General features: G+C 43.7%; 1 protein-coding gene across 2 annotated transcripts in view; it reads left to right on the top strand.

Moving 5' to 3' along the window:
- Window positions 1-17,696, top strand: part of Ikzf3 (IKAROS family zinc finger 3) — an 81,422-nt gene that overhangs the window by 25,099 nt on the left and 38,627 nt on the right. Inside the window, exons 2-3 of one of the 2 annotated variants that reach the window (NM_011771.1) lie at window positions 2,205-2,258; window positions 3,981-4,082. In NM_011771.1, the coding sequence (NP_035901.1) occupies window positions 2,205-2,258; window positions 3,981-4,082 (156 nt within the window). The remainder of the gene's footprint in view (window positions 1-2,204; window positions 2,259-3,980; window positions 4,083-17,696) is intronic. The other variant, XM_006533204.4, reaches the window with a different exon arrangement.

Below are 17,696 nucleotides of genomic sequence, written 5' to 3'. Positions count from 1 at the left end.
AACTCACAAATCCTTAATAAGCTGGCTAGTGGTGGGGTCCTCAGTACACACCACAGTGGTTAACGTCATAACCAGGCAGGGATGTGTCCCAGGAGTGTCAGAAACATAATCTCAGGAATTTATCTCACCGTGAAGTCAATGAAATGCACACGGGTGAGGACGCAGAGCAACAGGCAGAACGCATATTTTGCTGATGGCACAACCGCTTTTGAACAAGTTCTGGCAGTTTCTATTAAAACTAAACATATACCTACTCCATGACCCAGTAACTCGACACCTGGGTGTTTACTCAAGAAATCGGAAAGCCAATGGCTCCTGAAAGGCTTTTTTTTACACGGATCGCCATACCACAGTCTACTCATGAGAAAAACAAACACCTCCCAGCTGAGGGACAGCCTCTGAAATACCTGACTGTCACTCAAAACTGTCAAGGTCACCCGAAGAAGGAAAGCCTGAGACACTAACTAACCAAGAGGAACCTAAGGGACACGGTAACTAAACTAATGCCAACCAGCACTGGACGGAAAGGAAGGAAATCTGGATTCTTAGTACAATGAATGGATATCTGACCGTGAGTTACAGCAGATGTCCCACAGGAACAATAAGGTATTGATTAAGAGGAGAGGTTCGATGTGGAGAAAGTGGGAGCCTTTTGCACTTGATTTCATAATTTTCCAATAAACTTAAGACTATCTTCAAACTCAAGCTCACTGTTAAAAATTTTTAAAGATCTATTTATTTTATGTGTATGAGTGTTTTGCCTGCATGTATGTGTTTACACCTGTGCCTCCTGCCCTCAGAGTGCTGTAGAGGGGACATCACATCCTCTGGAACTGGCCTTGCAGGCAGTTGTCAGCTGCCGTGTGGGTGCTGGGATCTGAACCCAGGTCCTCTGCAAGAGCAGAAATGCTCTCATCTGCTGAGTAACCTCTCCAGCCGCAAGTCTACTTTTTACAAATAATAAAAAAAAAGTTTTATTTATAATAAGGAAACCTAGAAACAGCTGGGCTTTAATCCCAGGAGGCAAAAGTAGATAGATTTCTAGGAGTTCAAGGCTAGACATGTGTATGTAGTGAGTTCCAAGCAGGCCAGGGTTACATAGTGAGACATAACAAACAAACAAACAAACAAATAAACAAACAACAGCAGCAAAATTAGACATAGTTTAAATATTCCTCGACAGGAGAGTAGGTAAGTGGTGGATTCATATAGTGCAATATCACTTTAAAAAACAAAACTAATGAGAATCACCACTAAATGCATGGATTCCAAAACATTAAGTTAAAAGAAGCCTTAGACAAAAGGATTTGCATCATCTCTCTGTATAATTCCGTTTTCACAAAGTTTTAGAATAAGCTAAAACTATAGAAAAGCTACAATGGAAGCTGTTGTTTCTGGAGGCAGCATGTGCGTGCGTGAGTGTGTACACTGATGGGAATGGTTCATGGGGACCCCCTTCTGGGGTGATAATCACCCTCTGTCCTGTATATCTTTCTTCCCACTGCTTCTCTCCCTCTCCCCTCCCCTCCCCTCCCCTCCCCTCCCTTCCTTTTCCCCTCCCCTTCTTCCTCCCATCCCTTCCCCATGGAGTCTCATTATGTAGCCCAGTCTGCACTGGAACCCACAGTCCTCAGACTCCTGGGTCCTGGGATTTACAAACACAATTGCTTGCATATAAACCTTACCTTCAAATCTTATAAAAATATACAATTTAGTAATGTTTGTGATGATACACACACACACCTATGGAAAAAAGTATATCTAAAATCCTTTCTGCAATACCCTGCCTTTAAATTTTATTTAGTGTAAAATTTTAAATAGAGTCTCACTATGTAGCTGTGGCTGATCTAGAACTTGATGTGTAGACCAGACTGGCCTTAACTCACTAAGATCCACCTGCCACTACCCCCTGAGTGCTGGGATTAAAGGTGAACACCATCATGCCTCCCGTGACCCACTTTTTCTCATCGCACTTAGTATAGGTGGGTCTGGAAGAGAGTTCTCTGAGCTGCTGCTGCCTGGATAATTCCTTCCATTCTCCTTACAGAGCCATTAGGGGGAGCATGAGGAAGTGTGTTCTGCCTGCGAGAGGAATTCTGCAGCTAGGCTTTACAGGGCTATCCAACCTCATTAGATTCAAAACACTCCAACCTGTGGGAATGTGTCCTGTGTAGCCAATACCCATAAACCCCTTTCTTTTTTAGATATACAACCGACTGTGGAGCTGAAAAGCACGGAGGAGCAGCCTCTGCCCACAGGTAATGCCGGTCTCTGCTGTCGAAGCATGCTTTAACCAAGAGCACTCAAGAAAGGAGAGTGTTCTTTTTATAGTAAAAACTGCAATGGGAAAAATTAATACAGCCCCTTTGCTGATATGTTACTTCCTCCTTAAACACCTTAAAGATACTTTAAGATGCATCATAAAAATGCAACGGGGATGGGGGATAGCTCAGTGGGTAAAGAAGGGCCTGAATTTGGAACCCCAACACTGTATAAAGCCATCTGTGTCCTCACGTACCTGTAACCCCAGCACTGAGGGATAGAAATTAGTCTCCAGCCTCCACACACTTAGAGACATACACACGTAAGTTCACACACACACACACACACACACACACACACACACACACACTTCAATACCACATAGTTAAACTACATTCCAACTAACTTCATTGATTTTTTTTTCAACTAATTGGCTTTGATAAAGCTTGATTTTGATTCTTAAACTTTACTTCATTTTATCATCATCATCTTGGGGTTTTTTTTTTTGTTTGTTTGTTTGTTTGTTTGTTTCAAGACAAGGTTTCTCTGTGTAACAATACTGGTTGTCCTGGAACTTGATTTGTAGACCAGGCTGCCCTTGAACCCACAGAGATCTGCCTGCCTCTGCTTCCCAAGCACTGGGATTTAAAGCATGTGTCAGCACTACTCAGCTAAGCTTCATTTTCAATCAGTGGTCAGCAACCATTTCAGGAAAAGGTTCAGGAATTCATGATATAATCTCTTTCCTGGGTCCTTTGCTGTAGGAGTTGTTTTTAATAACCTTTGAAAATGTTGAAAGCATCCTTCCCCCTGGACCTCTACAAAGCAGGGATGATCAGGCGTGGCCTTGGGCCACAGGTTGCTGATTCATGCTCCAGGATTAAGCAGGAGGATCTTGACGAATTCAGGTCAGTGCAGGCTATAGTGAAGCTAGCCTGGGCTACATAGGGAGATCCTGTTTTGTTTTGTTTTTTAAGTACCAAGAAATTAATGAACAAACAACCCTGGGTTCCATTGTAGGTTTTTTTGTTTTTTTTTTGTTTTTGTAGAATCACACTTATGATATAAATACAATAGAAAATAGATTTGGCATAAAGAGGTTTCTAGGTTTCCTTTTAGGAAAGCATTTCTTCCAAACTGAGCTCTATCAGTTATGTTCAGGCTCAGTGTCTCTTAAACCAGCACATTAATATTTGTTGGGAATGTACCATTCTCCTGAATATTGTGAGTTACAGCAATGAAGACAGAAGTCCTGTCTAGTGGTTCTCAACCCATGGATCTTGGGCCCTTTGGGGTTGAGTGACCCGTCCACAGATATTTACATGAAGCAGTAATGAAATAATTTTATGGTTGGGATTAATCACCACAACATGGGGAACTCTACTAAAGGGTTGTGGCATTAGGGAGGTTGAGGAGCGCTGCTGTCGATGCAGCATGAGTTCATTATAATGTAGGTGTAGGAAGAACTATTCACAAGGATGCAGACTGGCAGAGGGATGCATGCGCCTCATTCACAGTTCTAGGCTTTGAGAGCTTCCATATCTGCCGCTGCTGCGGTGAGTGAAGTGGACGCTACTTGTCAGAGCCGGATGCTGAGGCTGGGCACTAGATGAGGAACACTGGCTATCACTGCTGATGACCGTGAAGTCAAACTCAGCACATGGTTTTACAAACCTCTTCAAGCTGACTGCATCCTTACAACCTCCTCTGTCTTCCAGAGAGCCCAGACGCTCTGAATGACTACAGCTTGCCCAAACCTCATGAGATAGAAAACGTGGACAGTAGAGAAGCCCCAGCCAATGAAGACGAAGATGCAGGAGGTAAGCCACGCTCCACATGTACATGCCTCATGGTGACAGAAACAGTGGATGTGGAATCAACTCAAATTTGTCCGATTCACGTATATTTGCGTTTAATAGCTTGTTACATGAGAACACGGATATTGGGGTTGGGGGGAGATGGCTCAGCAGTTAAGCACTCCTGCTGCTCTGCCAGGGTCCTAGGTTGGCTCCCACCGCCCATGTCAGGTGACTCGCTATAACCAGTAACTCCAGGTGACCTTATGGTGTCTATGGGCACTTGTGCTCACTCGGCATACAGACACACACACACACACAGTCACATGCATTACACCAATATTTTGAGAATTTAAGATACTTATTCATTGTTCACATTATACTAACTTTACTATATGTTGGCCGGATTTGGTGGCACACGTGTATGACCCCAGCTCTTATGGAGCTGAGGTAGGACAAGCATGACATAAGACCATTCTGGGCTATGTATCCAGAACAATGTATTCAGACCCTGTCTCAAGCAACGCAAAATGAAATGCTTGTTTTACCGTGTTTCATTATAAAAATAACAAGTGTCCGAAGTTGGGGGTATCTCCCAACAGCCAGTTCTCCAGACGTAACTGATTAGACAGCAATTCAATTATTTTTAAATTTTTATTTATTTTTATTGGAGGTAGAAGTGTCTGTGAAGGTCAGAAGACACCCCATGGGAGTCACTTCGCTCGCGATCAAACTCAGGGTGTCAGCCTTTATTTTCATATTTCCTGTATTCTTGCTGCTCTGGCATTGAGGGATCTTATGAACCCAGGGGGAGACTATAATGCTCTTGATGGGGAGTTTGTTTTTGTTTTTTTGGGGTTTTCATGCTCAAACCAACTACTCCCGAGTCTACACCAACAATTACATCCTTATTTCCAGCTCCTACACCAAGTCTTAAATCAACTTAAGGCCTCTTACTGGACAGCCAGAAACCAATCCTCTGCCCCAACAAGAGCATTCTAAGTAACCTCCCCTAAACTTCTGGCTCCGCCTTGCCTTTCTCACAGAAACTCCAGGAAAGAGTTTTACACGTCATCTTAACACCAATGGTGCGTTCTTCATGGCACCATAATAAAGGAAACTATCTTCTTCCTTCCAATCCTCCTTTTCATGTCTCTGTACATTCTCACATGCATGCTTAACTTTGGCATTTCCTGTGGCCTGGTTCTGGGCCTATTCAGCAGGTGGCTATCCAGCCAACCATAAAGCCAGCCCTGCATGGCTTGAATGGGAGGTATAGCTGCTGTTCTATCTGGACGATCCCCTTGGCTTATGAGAGGAGTTAGGTAGGTGACTGCAAGTTAAACAGTGGCTCATCCCATCTTCCAGGCTGGTAGTTTCCTCAGGAATAGTCCGTGATTGGGGATCCTGAATCAGCCCACGCATGCCTGACTATTGGCAGCAGGAAGAGTCAGTGCTAGAGGGCTTTGCTCAGGGTAGAGTGTGTACTTATCACACTCAAGGTCCTGGGTTCCATTGCCAGCTAGAAAGAAAAAGAAAAATGAAGGGTTAAAATACCACCCCTAAATAAGCTCACAGTTCATTCTAGTAAGGGTTCATCAGGAGGTTGACCATAAAGGCTTACAAAATAACGTCACTCCGCCCACACTCTACCCCTGGCTTCATTTCTTGGTTGTACCCTCCCATACCTGGATCTCTCTCTCTCTCTCTCTTGGCACCCCAAGTGTGTGTGCATGCATGCATGTGTGTGGAAACACTGCAGAAGCACACGGGTGAGTGGGGGTTAGCGGTTAAGATGGAGCGTCTTGACTGATTGCTCCCCACTTTCTATGTTGAGGCAGGCTCTCCCACTGAACCCAGAGCTTGACGCTTGTCTAGTCTAGCTAGTCAGTTTGCCGGGGAGATCCCCTGTCTCTGCCCCTGATGCAGGGGTCACAGTTGAGCTACCACACCTGCCTGGTTTTTACATGGCTGCTGGGGATTTGAACTCTGATCCTCTGCTTGTGTAGCAGGTGCTTAAGCCGTGGATCTGTCTCTGTAGCCCTTGTCCAGACACAGGCGGCATCTTGTTCCTGCGTGATTTCTTTTCCCTTTAGAGACACAGCATGGAATCTAATATCCAAAGCTCAGGTCAGATGTAATCTGAGCTTGGTCTGGCTTCAAGACTTGATCCAATGCGTTCTTTGCCTATAATTTAACTATTACAATAGCAGCCAAAGGGTTAAACATCTTACTCCTCATCTTAGCTGCATCCTTGGACATCCCAGTGCCTTGGGAGTTGGCCATTGGTAACTTTTGCCTTTAGTAGCTGATTGGAACACTGTCGTTGTGGCCCCACACCCTGAGTAACAATACAGCCACCCAGGAATCAAAGGTTCAGTACTCCCCCCCCCACCCTTTTTTTTCCTTTTCTGTAAGCCACAGCTGAGCTGTCAAGTCCTGCTTCGGACACCAGTTCTGAGGTGTTTTCCACACTGACAACCAAAGGCAGAGCTTTAGTTGTTGAGTGTCTGTTTAGTTCTGGCGTTAATTCCCAGGATTGGGACGGGCACAGTGGGTTAAGGCTTCCATCTTATAAGGGAGCCCCCTGCTTCAGACATCAGCCACAGTACAGAGCCCGGTGCAGCTTGGACAAACACACAGACATCGCTTTACTTACTGTTAATGCTTTATTATAAATCATTCGACTCAGAAGCAGTCAAATGGAAGGGAGCACAGGCCAGGGCTTGGGAGGAAGCAGGTAGAACTCTCATGCCTTCTCCAGGCATGTCCCCCGTTCCCAACAGCACCTCCGTGTGTTCCCCAGCATGGAGCCTCTCAAGTTCACTGTCCAAGATTTTATTTGGATCTCCAGCCCTTCATGTTCTTTCCCAGAGATCAGTGGGTGAGCCTGGGGTCCCAACCTAAGTCACCTCATTAGCATAAACTCATGAATAGTGAAAGGGTTTTGTTGTGAATCACAACATCTCATGATCACGAAGAAACCACACGAGTTTTAGGAGTTGTGTGCCTAGAAGAAAGAACCGGAACAAAGACCAAATACATCTTTGCAATGTACTTTAGTCTGTAAGGTTCATAGAAGAGGAAAGCAAGAAGAAAAAAATTTCAAAGCAAAACAAAACAAAAAAGACCAAAAGCAGGAAGGAAAAAAAATCTGTATTCCACTATTCAAACATTCTAGACTGAACTTTGGGGCTTTTGTTGGTGTGTGCACTGAATTTCAGCACGGAGTGCTTGTTTGCAATGCTCTTATGTCATGCAAATAAATGATGGTGACAAGTCTCATCCACTGCTGCCTTGCGAATGTCACTGGGATCTCATCTAAAATATCATTTCTTTAGAGGTTTCCCTGACAACCTGGTCAACACTTTAACTGCATTTTATTCTGCAGTGCTAGCCTAGCAACAGATAACTCTCCTCCTGTATCCGTTAACTGTCATTCTCCTTCCCCTCTTTCTTGACTGGCATCTAGGACATCTTTTTTACTAGTAGGTACCTCACCCATAGTAGATGTGCAATAAATGTTTGTTGTATGACTAAAAGAAAGCCCTGGGTTAATTGCGTGTGTTCCTACATATTTCTCCGAAGAAAAGTGTTTTCTTCTCAGACTCTCTCTTTTGCCCGATCACTCATGACCAAGAAATTGAGTTCCTTGTCTAAAATTTCTGAGATTCAAATCACAGCTTTAGCGCATATTCCTGATCTGCCGAGCTATACATTAATTCGTGCCAGTTTTTAACCACAGAGTCAGCAAATACTGCTGCGCAGGATGTGGTCGTGTGTGCTGAGGAAAGGCGCATGGTGGCTCTGATTCGGCAGCTTCTCGATGGGGACATCCATCGGGTTACATTCAGGATGAGGCAAAGCTGTGCCCACACTTTTCTAGGTTAGGGCTTCTGAGTTCTGGTAGTCACCACAGTAAGTTTTTATTTGGGACGACAGCAACCTCTACACAGCGGTTGGTCTGGGAACCGATAATCCATGTTGGGATATCTGCAGGGTTTTGAATAACCTCAGAGTTAGTACTCCAACATAAACATGGAAACAGATAGTTCTCATGCAACAATAAGAATTTAAAATACTCATATGGCAGAGGCAGGAGAATCTCTGTGAGTTTGAAGCTAACTTGGGTTAATAGAAAGTTCCAGGCTAGCCTTGGATATATAGAGACTTTGTCTCAAAATATTAAAAAAAAATAAAAATTAAACCGACCCGTTTAAATTCTGTAAACGTTCAACTTTCCAAGTTGGTGGCGTCAGGAAGTGTCATGCAGTTCTTGGTAGCAATTTGAGGTCGTGATCTGTTACTCTAAGCAACTTGGGAATCAGGAAGAAGCAGGGTAACACGCTCCTTTAAAATTGTCTTAGAAAGAAATTAATAGAATAACACCGGTGTTGAAAGATTATTCTGTGATCGTGATTAACTTTCAAACTGACTCAGACACTATAAATGTCAAAAGTGTGAGTAATTTGCCTTTGAAAAGGGTAGTTAGCAGGGCACACTGCTTTAAGAAAGACCATCAGCGTGTTCGGATTATACGTGCCAAACAATAAGACTTACAAAACTGGAGAGGAACGTTAGCTGGGCATTGTGGCATAGGCCTGTGACCCAGACTTTAGGAGGCACAGGCAGGAGGATCAAGGCCAGCCTGGACCATATGATAATCAAACTCATTGTCACCATCATCATCATCATCAAACAACAAAACAGTGCATGGCAGTCCAATGTTGAAGCCAGAGTTAGGATTATATTTATAAATTTTAAGTAGGAAGATGTAGCTATGATGTAGTAAGAATTATAGAAAACATTCGGAGAATCCTGTATATTTAAATTCGATGGGAACATTCTTTTAAGTGTCCTTAGAAAGGTTGTAGAAGCTAAGACCTACCCGGAGTGTGTTGAATTCGAACTAATTATAATTGTATTTATAAATGTATTTTCACTAAAAAGAGGGGGAAGAAAAAATTAAAAAGAGGAGAGTAGCACAGGCCTATAGTCTCACCACTTAGGAGGCAGAAGCGGGAGAATCGGGAGTTCAAGGCCAGCCTTGACAACAAAATAAGTTTGAGGCCTCTATGAACTATGTCCTAAGACCCTTTCTCAACAAAACAAAACAAAACAAAACAAAACAAAACAAAACAAAACAAAACAAAACAAAACAAAACAAAACAACAAAACAATCATAAACATTAAGTGAAAAGGTTGAGTCGGGTTTATAAGCTCTAAGGTCTCAGCCCAGGGCTTCTCTTGGCCCTATCACTTTGGGCTCGTGACAAGATAATCATGGCAGGGAGTCCAGTGGAACAAAGCTGTTCACTTCATGGTTGGCAAGAGACAAAAAGACGGAGAGGAAGGAGCTAGGACCCCACTAAACCTTCAAGGACTCCTCGCACTTCCTCCAGTGAGGCCCCGCCCCCCGCCCAGTGAGGATGTCCAGGCCAACAGCTCAGCAAGGAAGATTCTAGCGCCAGCTCTCTGGGGCCAGGAGCCTGTTTTGGCTCCAAAGGCTAACAGTGGCTGGATAGGGACTGCAAAAATTAGGGACCCAGTAAGACAGGAAACGCAGGACACTGGTGGCCTAACTCAGCGTCCCTAAAATTTCAAAGATCGTGCCAGCCTAACAAGCGTGCTCATGGCAAACTCCTTCTGCTTCCTATGTGGAAAGTGGAGATGATGAGAATCCAGTTTCGGGTGAAGAACGAAAGGAAGAACCGGGGCTTCCACCTCGTTGGGAGGGTGCTCCGTAGCTTCATGGTGTCTACCCGAGGTATCCCTGGGCACGCTGAAGTCAAACGTGGGCCGGTTCTAACCCTGGTTTTCAGAGACTTTTATTGTTTTGGGGAGTCAGGTTTTTTTTTTCCCCTTTGCCATGCAGATCTTGGGATTGAACTCAGGTCCTCAGACTTGGTAGCAAGCACCGTTGCCTGCTGAGCCATCTCTCTGGCCCTCAATATATCTATTTAGGTCTTGCCTGGTTCCAAGAGGAAAGTTGAACTTGATACTTTGTTGAAAGGCCTTAAATATTTTCTATGGTGGCACCCGAGGGATAGTTTAAGATAAAGATGGGAACTTGGAAAGTTTGCTAGGAAAAAAAAAATTGTTTCTTCCTCAGAAAACATAGCTCCATGCCTTGGTAGCTTTCCACAGCACGGCTCCTGTTTGGAGTGGGAGGAGGACTGGAAAAAGGAGCTCCGACACGGACTGTAGTTAAGGCCAACCTGTAGCTCACTCCGTAACAAAAGTTAGCCTTCTACTGTGGCTCAGGCTCCTGTTCCCAAGTGCTAAGATTGCAGGCCCACGGCACAGGCATCTGACACCAGTGGCGAAGCCTTGAGCCTTTCTGATGTCTGTGATCATCTTGTGCTTATAAGAAACATTAACACAAGCTACTCTGATGCCCCCGAAGGGAGGAAAAACAAGCCACCTTTGCGACTTATGGATGCTAATGATGCTGTATGTTGTGTGTGGGAGGGGTGCTTGGAGCAGCTGGGAGAGACCAATTCAGCTTCACCTCTGTTCACCAAAGCTCAGCGAGCAGTATCGCTCCGTGCACGCAAATACCTGCCCTGAAAGGAAGTGCCACGTCTTATCAATATATTACATCTCTTGAGCCCAGAGCACACCCCCCTGCTCATGGGATGCAGGAGTTATCTCACAACATCAGCAGTGTGCCCCTGCAGAAATCTACTTCTTCTGTATGCGTTGTGATGGGCAGGCTCACAGCTTCCCCAGTGTCAAATTGTGGTTGTGTTAGTGATAAAACCAAGATGTCTCTCCTTGAATCTTCTTGACAAAAACAAAGGCATCTCTGGTCTCTCTCTCTCTCTCTCCCTCTCCCTCTCCCTCTCCCTCTCCCTCTCCCTCTCCATCCCTCCTTCCTTCCCTCCCCCCCCTCTCTCTCTTGCCAACCCATGAAGCACAGTTAAGTTAAAGGAATGCTATCTGCAGAAGAATAGACAGTTGAAAGGGTTAAAAGAATAGACATCCACCTGCTCTTTCTGGGGGCTCTTTGGGGAGATTGCCACCTCTTTTCACCATGGTCTCTGTGGTATGACGGTATTGGCATCTCTTCTTAGGCTGATGGACACATGACACCCACAGGAGCATGCATGTCACAGCAGCTGCTCCTGCCAAGTGAATTCTGGGCTCAGATAAAGTTTGGCATTAGCTAGGGAAACTGGCCCATGATGGCTCTCCGTGCAGTTTGCTACCATGTGAGAAAACCCTGCTGAGGGACAGAGGGGATCCCGGCGGTGTGCCAGAGCCAGCGTGTAAGTCACTTGTGAAATCTTCAGGAATTTTGTGAGCTGGCAGGCTTTGCATTGGTAGCTTGAAACTGGCTGTGGTGGAGTATTTATAGCACGGAAATCAACAAGCCTTTCCCCAACCCATGGTAACCATTCAGCGTCACCAGCTCACTGCTAGACTAGGAGCTGAACACGCTCTTACCTGGCTCTCACGCTGTGTGTGCACGTGGGAGCAGGGTGGCGGCTGTTATTTCTAATTATTGCAAAGGACAATGATGTGAGAGATAAGATCTCTCCACTAACATAGCAAATAGGATGTAGAACTTATAGAGTATAGAGGTCTCATTATCATGGAAGTAATGAATATAGTCAGTGTTGTGTGTACTGTCACAAAAGGTATACAACAAGAACAGAGACATTCCACCTGGGCACAGTTGGCATGAGATGCGTGTCACATTAAAATCCCTAAAGTCTCACATAGCAGCTACTCCTTACCCACTTCCATGAGATAAAGGCCAATCACTACCATGTTATAGCTCCATTTTGACTATCTATACTGTTTTATGGTAGGGGTCTACTGCAGGTTATTGTGCCCTAAAGAATTTTCCTCCTCTTCCTCCCCCTCCTCCTCTTCCTCTTCCTCCTCTTCTTCAAAAGCAAGGTCCCAGTCTATCTTAGAACTCATTATGTTATCCAGGCTGACCTCGAACTTAGAATGATCCTCCTGCCTCAGCCTCCCAAGGGCTGGAACTATAGACACATCCCATGAACCTATTTGTATTTTTTAATATCAGAGTTCTGGGTAGACAGTAAATGTCTGTGTTTGTTACTTTCATTTTTTGCCTTTCCATCCATCCACCTATCCATTCATCCATCCACCTTCTCATCTATCTATCCATCATCCATCCATCCATCCATCCATCCATCCATCCATCCATCAATCCATTCATCCATCAATCCATCCATCTATCCATCCATCCATCCATCCATCCATCCATCCATCTATCCATCCATCCATCTATGCATCCACCCACTCATCCATCCATCCATCCATCCATCCATCCACCCACTCATCCATCCATCCACTCATCCATCCATCCATCCATCCATCCATCCATCCATCCATCCATCAATCCATTCATCCATCAATCCATCCATCTATCTATCCATCCATCCATCCATCCATCCATCCATCCATCCATCCATCCATCAATCCATCCATCTATCCATCCATCCATCTATCCATCCACCCACTCATCCATCCATCCATCCATCCATCCATCCATCCATCCACCTGTTCATTCATCCCAGCATTGTGGACAAGTGCTCACTAGACAATTGTTGTTTTATCAAGTGATGAGCAGGTAAAGACATCTTGGCGATATGTTTTGGGGGTTGGGAGGAGTGAGCTTCAGCCTTGAGCCATCTCTCCAGCCTGACAACATGATCTTTGTTAGCAACGACCTTCAAACCTTGGTGGGTGGGGATGATTTTAAGATAATTTCTAGGTTCTTGACTTCAGTGTGTTCTTTTCCTGAAACTGGTCTTACAAAGGTTGATATTCTCCTTTTCAAACAAACCTATTCCAACTCATTAAAGAAAGGTTCATCTTTTACCATCATTAAGGTGACAACTTTCAGTGTGACTATCTAACTATCTTTTTGGATAGTTAGATAATTTTGTTGACCAAAATTCCACAAATTATATCCACTCTGCTTTTCTCAGAAACGTTGCCTGAACATGTCTGCAGTACCAACATTCAAGAGGCAAACACAGGGCAGTGTGAGTTTTAGGCTAGCCTTGGCTACATAGCAAGTTTTAGCCCAGCCTGAAGAACAGAAAAATCAATTTCTTAATAGAGAGAGATTACTAATTATTACCATTTTTATACTTAATAATTACTTAATAATAACTATAGCTATATTATTTAATCAATTTCATGCTAATTATTGTCATAATAATTTGATGGAGGAAAGCATTGAGCATACCTACAATGCTTATACTACTATTTATAATCTGTTGAAGCAGACCGATCACTGTGAGTTAAGGCCAGCTTGGGCTACCTAGTGAGTTCCGGGACAGTCAGGATTAAATAGAGAGACCCTGCCTCAAAAACAATAAAAAAATACAATACAAAATTTGATACATACGAGTTTTTTTTTAACATGTGGCACCTCATTGCAACAAAAAGTAAGTGAAAAATTATTTTTCTTGTGTAATTTTAATGAGGAAACATATACCAAGATGTTTATAGTGTGTAGGTACAGAGCAATAGAAGTTATGGCTCTTGTTTGTTTTGTTGTTGTTGTTGTTGTTTGATTTTTTGAGACAGGGTTTCTCTGTATAGCCCTGGCTCTCCTGGAACTCACTCTGTAGACCAGACTGGCCTCGAACTCAGAGATCTACCTGCCTCTGCCTCCCAAGTGCTAGGATTAAAGGCGTGCGCCACCACTGCCTGCCTAGGCTACAGCTCTTAAAAGCAGAACACTGGGATGAGATTTTATTGGGAAAGAAAACTGGAAATAGAGGTTACGGGAATATATATATGAGACAAGGTTTCTCTGTGTAGTTCTGCCTGCTTTAGAGCTTGCTCTGTAGCTCAGGCTGGCCTCCAACTCAGAGATCTTCCTGCCTCTGCCTCCCAAGTGCTGGAATTAAAGGTGTACGCCTCTGTCACCCAGCTTCCTATAAAATTTTTAAAAGCTCATTTATATGATTGTTAATTTATGATGGGATAAATCTCATGACTAATACTGCTGTTCACTGGATGCCTTTTCACATCTATCAATTCATTTATTATGTGTGGTCAGAAAGTAACTTGCCAAAGCTGACTCTCTTTCCACCATGTGGGCTCCGAGGATTGAACTCAGATCATCAACCTTGGTGGCAAGCCCCTTTACCCACTGAGCCATCTCACCAGCCAGGATAACTTTTTAAAAAGATGTGGTCACAGCTCTATCTGTAGCCAATGGGACACATGCACCCCTGAATAGCTCTGGATGTGGTCCATCACAGAATCTTTAAGTCTACTTAAGAAACAGACATTTTGCAATTTATTTTTTTCTGTAGCCCAGTTCCGTGATTCTCAAAAGTAAACTTTGTAAGTGACAAAATTGATGTATGCAGAACCTCCAGTATCTAAGACAGAAATGTTTCTGGTTCTGTTTAAGAGTTTTAAGAGTAAACTATGATGAAAAATTGTAAATGTTAACCTAGCACCCTCTTAATGTCTCAGTGTGTAAGGTGAAAACATATTATTTCCAATTTCTTTTAAGGGTACTTGTGAAAAACTTTGAATGCCAAACCACTGTTTGTTCAAAGCACAGTGTAGAGATAGCTTTCATTTAAGCCTGAGCTGATTTAAAGATATAGGGCAGCATCTGCAGCCTTACACCTCGGGGTTTGGGAAAGATCTCTCAGTAGCAAGGCACGTTTCATGCTGATAGGCATGTATATGTTTTATACGTTTTATACATGCCTATCAGAGCAGAAACGATTAACAAGATCTGACCGAAGTATATAAAGTCTTAGGGCTCACTTTTAAAAATCACTTCTTGTGTGCGCGCGCGCGCGTGTGTGTGTGCGCGCGCGTGCGTGTGCGCTCGTGCCTAAGTGTATATGTGTGAAGATGCCCAGGGACACCAGAACAGGGATCTCCTGGAACGAGGGCTTCAGGCAGTTGTGAGATCCTGGTGTGGGTGCTGACGACTGAACCCTGGTCCTCTGGGAAAGCAGAGAATGTTCTTACTTATTGAACCATCTCTGCAGGGCTCTTGTCTTCAATGTTTCTTTAAATGATTATTTTCATGTTGTAGTTCCAACGTAAACAATCTTGTTTTCTGCTTAGATAGAGAAAAATATATGCTAATTGTGAAAAATCCTGAGATAGGCCCAGATAGACACACCCTCTTCCTTCTTTCCTCCCTCCCTCCCTCCCTCCCTCCCTCCCTCCCTCCCTTCCTTCCTTCCTTCCTCCCTTCCTTCCTTTTTACCCGCCTCAGTGTTGGGAATTGAACCCAGGTCCTTGCTCAGGTTTGGTAGGCATTTGACCCCTGAGCAACATTCCTTTCTCTTCTGCAGTCCCCAAACTTACCCCAGGACCATCTTTTATTTTTATCTCTTGCTGATCAAGACTGCTCATTTTTCTTGGTTTTGATGGAGGAATGTTTTGAGTGCTTTATCCATACAAAAAGGATGGACGGGAATTAAGAAAACATTTTTTTAAGAGGATAGTCAGCCTCCCTGGACTCTCTGGTCAGGTGGTCTTTTTTAGCATTTAACTGATGGCCCAGCAACAGGTTGACAGAGGATTCCAGTTCAGAGTTAGCAAAATTACATTTAGAAGTGATGGTCTAATTTCTACGGCTTTGGATTTTCAAATGTCTCTATGCAGCAGAATGAATATAGATGTCAGAGCCAGGCCTGAAGGAGGACCCTGGTAATCCAGCCCTTGGTGAATAACCTTCAAACATCAATAAACAAGATTAACTGGGTTTAACATGTGACCTTTCTCGTTTTGACTGGTAAGCACAGATGTTTTCTCATTTAGCTGCCTAGTTGAAATCTCCCCTTGCTGCCTGCAGTTGGAGCTAGATTTGAGGTCTCAGGAATGACAGTCTTGAAAACTATACCCCTCAGCCAGTGACACTGTCTAAACAGTAACATATGGACACCCGTGGTTTAATAATTAAAAATAATGTGTGACCTTACCCATAATAAATTTGTTAATTATGTCAACTGAAGTAGTAAAAAATGGGATCATGATAGATATTTCGCTATTTTTGTTGGTCTGGTGGCATTAAAGACAGTGACAAGATTTGTTAGAGCCAGCCTTTCTGCACCTGCGCCCGCGGAGGCAGAAATCCCAGCCAAGTCTTTGTTACCCTTTGGTATTCCTCAAGGAAGTGCAGAGAAAATACGAGAGGCTTTGATTAGCTTCTCCTAAGTCATTCTAGGCTTGTGGCCATACTTCCTACCCATCAAACTATAGAGACAACTGTGTGGTCCTTTAGTGCCCCTTTATTGCTTGAATCCCAGAACCATCTCTGGCATTTTTATGTGACCTGTTACTTACCCGGTCAGCTTGCTCTTCAGGTCCTTCAGGCTACACTCGCTTCCTTTCTGAGGTCTTGCAGAAAAAGTAACTCTAGTTTCTTCTCTTGTCTTACGAGAGCACTAAAGCCATCATCCCTGGATGCGTGTGAACACCTCCCCATGTCCTTCTGCTGCCTCGGATGCAAGGGCTATAACCATTAATTAATTAATAGATTTCTTTTTAAATTCATTTATTTATTTGTTATTTACTATTGTGGGAGAAAGCATGCTGCATCGTGTGTGGAGGTCGAGCCGGTTCCTCACTCTCACCTTTACCTAGGTTCTGAGGATGGACTTCAGGTCGCCAGGTGTGTGCAGAAGCACCGTTATTGGGGGAGCCCTCTTCCTGGCCCAAGATTTCTTTTTTAAAGCAGTCTTAGGTTAGTTTTAATTTATCTTGTCTTACGTGTGTTCAGTGGCTATTCTTTAGGTGAACTTAGCATTCTATAACTACCACCATGTTTTAGGCCATGTCTGCCCCATCACAGGCTCCCTTGTACCTGTTTGGCAGCTAACTGTCATTTTACCTGTAGCCTCAGGAAGCCACTACTCTGAACTCCATCTCTATAGTGTCACCACTTCTGGACTTTCATGCAAATGGAATAATACAAATTATAGTCTTTTACTTCTGCCTCCCTTTTTTCAAGATGTTTTGGAAGTTCATCTGTGGTGTTATAAGTACCACTGGTTTGCTTCTTTTTTAATTTAGTATTTTATCTTAATCAAGCTAGCCTTGAGCTTGTGACCTGCCTGTCTCGGACTCCTGAGTGTTGGGATTAAAGCCGTGTGCCATCCTTCCTGGCTTCGTTCTGCTTTGTTTGATATCTGAGTAGGATTCCATTGTTGACACAAACCAGTTTGCACAGTTCACAAGTGGATAAGCATAATGTCACAACAAACATTATTATATAGGTCTTATGTGAGTATGTGCTTTCGTTTCAAGTGGGCATTTAAGAGTGGAATTCCAGGGTTGTTTGGTCTATTTATGTTTAATTTTTTTTAATTTTTTTAGGGAACTGCCTATTTTGGGTACCAAATGATGGGTAAGAAATGACCACAACCCTGAACCATTTGGAGACAATGCAAATGGGTTGTCTCAGAAGCACCACTGGGTTCTCTGTCTCATAGGCTCTCCCAAGATTCTGATGGAGACACTGACCTGAACTGCTGTCTCCTCTGAAAACTTGACAAGAGAAGAGACAACCCAAAACTCACTAATGGCCATGGTCAGGAGTCAGTCTTAACAGTTGTCAGACCAAAGGCCTCATTTTTTCTCCCCGCTGGAGCTTGGCCAGGC

Source organism: Mus musculus, chromosome 11, assembly GCF_000001635.26.
Source record: "Mus musculus strain C57BL/6J chromosome 11, GRCm38.p6 C57BL/6J".
Taxonomy (NCBI): domain Eukaryota; kingdom Metazoa; phylum Chordata; class Mammalia; order Rodentia; family Muridae; genus Mus; species Mus musculus.
Note: the sequence above shows the minus strand (reverse complement) of the source record. Positions and strands in the feature narration are given on the sequence as shown.